General features: G+C 32.5%; 1 protein-coding gene across 1 annotated transcript in view; it reads right to left on the bottom strand.

The window, feature by feature from the left end:
• LOC119594533 (protein pigeon-like) overlaps positions 1 to 2,126 on the bottom strand; it is a 22,146-nt gene that overhangs the window by 7,435 nt on the left and 12,585 nt on the right. The window contains exon 11 of the mRNA XM_037943564.1: positions 1,426 to 1,617. Within this exon, the coding sequence (XP_037799492.1) occupies positions 1,426 to 1,617 (192 nt within the window). The remainder of the gene's footprint in view (positions 1 to 1,425; positions 1,618 to 2,126) is intronic.

Genomic DNA, 2,126 nt, shown 5'->3' with positions numbered 1-2,126 from the left:
TATCATTTATTCCTATCAGGTGTATGACAGGTAAAAGGCCATTCATTATAATAGTAGTCAAAGATATGACCAATGACAAATGGAGCAAGTAAAGGTGAGGATGTAGTATCATATGGCAATGTCTATACTCAATTCTGTGAAATTTAGAAATTTAGATTTAGAAACTTTGGTCACTCATTTTGGGAAGATATTACTTTCAACTGGCCATTTATTTTGCGTAAACCTTAAACCTAGCTTCCTGTCTTCCCTTCTGTCACTGTGATGAAGGGGGTGGAATGTTAGCTGGTAAGAAAACACCTACAAACAGCATTAAAATTAAAAACAAAACAAGCTGTACTATCTTAACTACACATGCTACAACTTCCAACTAAAAGACCAGCTGCAGTAAAACAAAATATATACAATAGTGTTTATAGATATCACAAGAGTGGATGCCAATCAACAACTACAAGACAGAGGGTCAGCATACTGGACCCCACCAGATATTCCTGCAGCGTTATTGACGATTCCACTTGGCGGTCTTTAAAAATGCTCCATTTCAACTGGTGTAGAAAAAAGGATGAAACACAATAATATTCATGCCTCAAGGAGAATGAAAAGGTACTGCCTAATATTTGCTAAAAGGAATAAAAGAACATTTTTGAAACATGCAAGATAAAAGAAAGACACTTGATTACAGAAACGTGTCTGTAAATTTACATCACAGACTTTGTTATAAGACAAATATGGCATTTTTATCTCTACCTATTGTCTTTTCATTTTTCATCAACTCTCTAATATAAACTGTACATATCCCATATATTATCATATTTACTTGGTAAAGTATTTGATTTCATTGGAAATTTCAGATCGTTTTAGAAATATCATATCATATTACAACCTGATTACACATAAACATTTTAACAGAACCAATTACCTTTCATATAAAGTGAATGACTGCTGCACCAAGTAGTATAATGAAGAACAACCTATCCACTAATCTGCCTATTAAATTACCTGATTCTTATATAAAGCAGGATTTATTCTCAAAATCAGAAACAAAAGTATGGTATGACGTTACTGAACATCCTTTGGAAGTTACATAATATATCAAATACATATCATACATCCTTATACATTTTGTCATTCTTGATGAACTCAAACAATAAAAGTAAACATGTCCACCATAAACATGTTTATGGTGGACATTTATTTCATGTTAACACTAAATTCATCACAAGATGTAATTTCTATATTCAAAATATGACTATAAAAGTATAAGAATATCTACTTTACATGGAGCCTGTCTGAACCAAATTCCAAACAAGAATGTGTTTAAAAGAAGTAATTTATATGATGCATTTTGGATCCTTCAAAGGCATCAACAAAATAACATACACCCAAAATAAGAAAAAAATAAAAATATTAAGTTCAGTTTAAACCAACCTTCCTTGACAGGTCGTGATCCTTGTCATGAACAGATGCTAAGTGCAAGATGGCCAAGCGATTGCTCAACACAGCAGAGCATTTGAAGAGCGAGAAGAGGGACTCTTTTGTGACGCGAACTTCAACCAGCATCTGGTTCACTCCATCAACAAATGTCATGCTGCGCCCTGAGGTGACTTTTTTCCCACAAATCTGAAAGCAAATATATATAAATTTTCCCATACTCACTAACCATATTTCGATGCAGGATTCAAAAGAAAATCTCCACTTACGACATTCAATATGCTGTGGCACTAAAGTCACTGATTCTTTTCCTGGCATCAAAGGGTAAGATATTAGCCTTTCACCAATTTTTATCTTAAATATTTATTTTGGTACAATTCATCTATGACTAACAGTGGTGAAAAAATGACCAACACTGTTTAACTTCCTACTATTATACATATATTTTGCATGTGTTTGTGTAGGCTTTTGTTCCATGTTCATGTGTTTTAACATTCATTAAGCAAATGCTGTTTTACAATATATGAAACAATAACAGAATACTCAAACAACAAAGTACTCAAGTTTTGAAATCCAGTTTCCATTTATAATCAACTACTGTATGCTCCCATATAAATAGAGCTTAATTTATCTATGTAATCTGGCTAATTATAATCTGGAAGGAGACTGAAAAATAAAAGACAAAAAGACAACTGAAA

Source organism: Penaeus monodon, chromosome 34 (assembly GCF_015228065.2).
Source record: "Penaeus monodon isolate SGIC_2016 chromosome 34, NSTDA_Pmon_1, whole genome shotgun sequence".
Lineage (NCBI taxonomy): Eukaryota > Metazoa > Arthropoda > Malacostraca > Decapoda > Penaeidae > Penaeus > Penaeus monodon.
The sequence above is the reverse complement of the archived record's forward strand: the minus strand, read 5'-3'. Positions and strand labels throughout refer to the sequence as shown.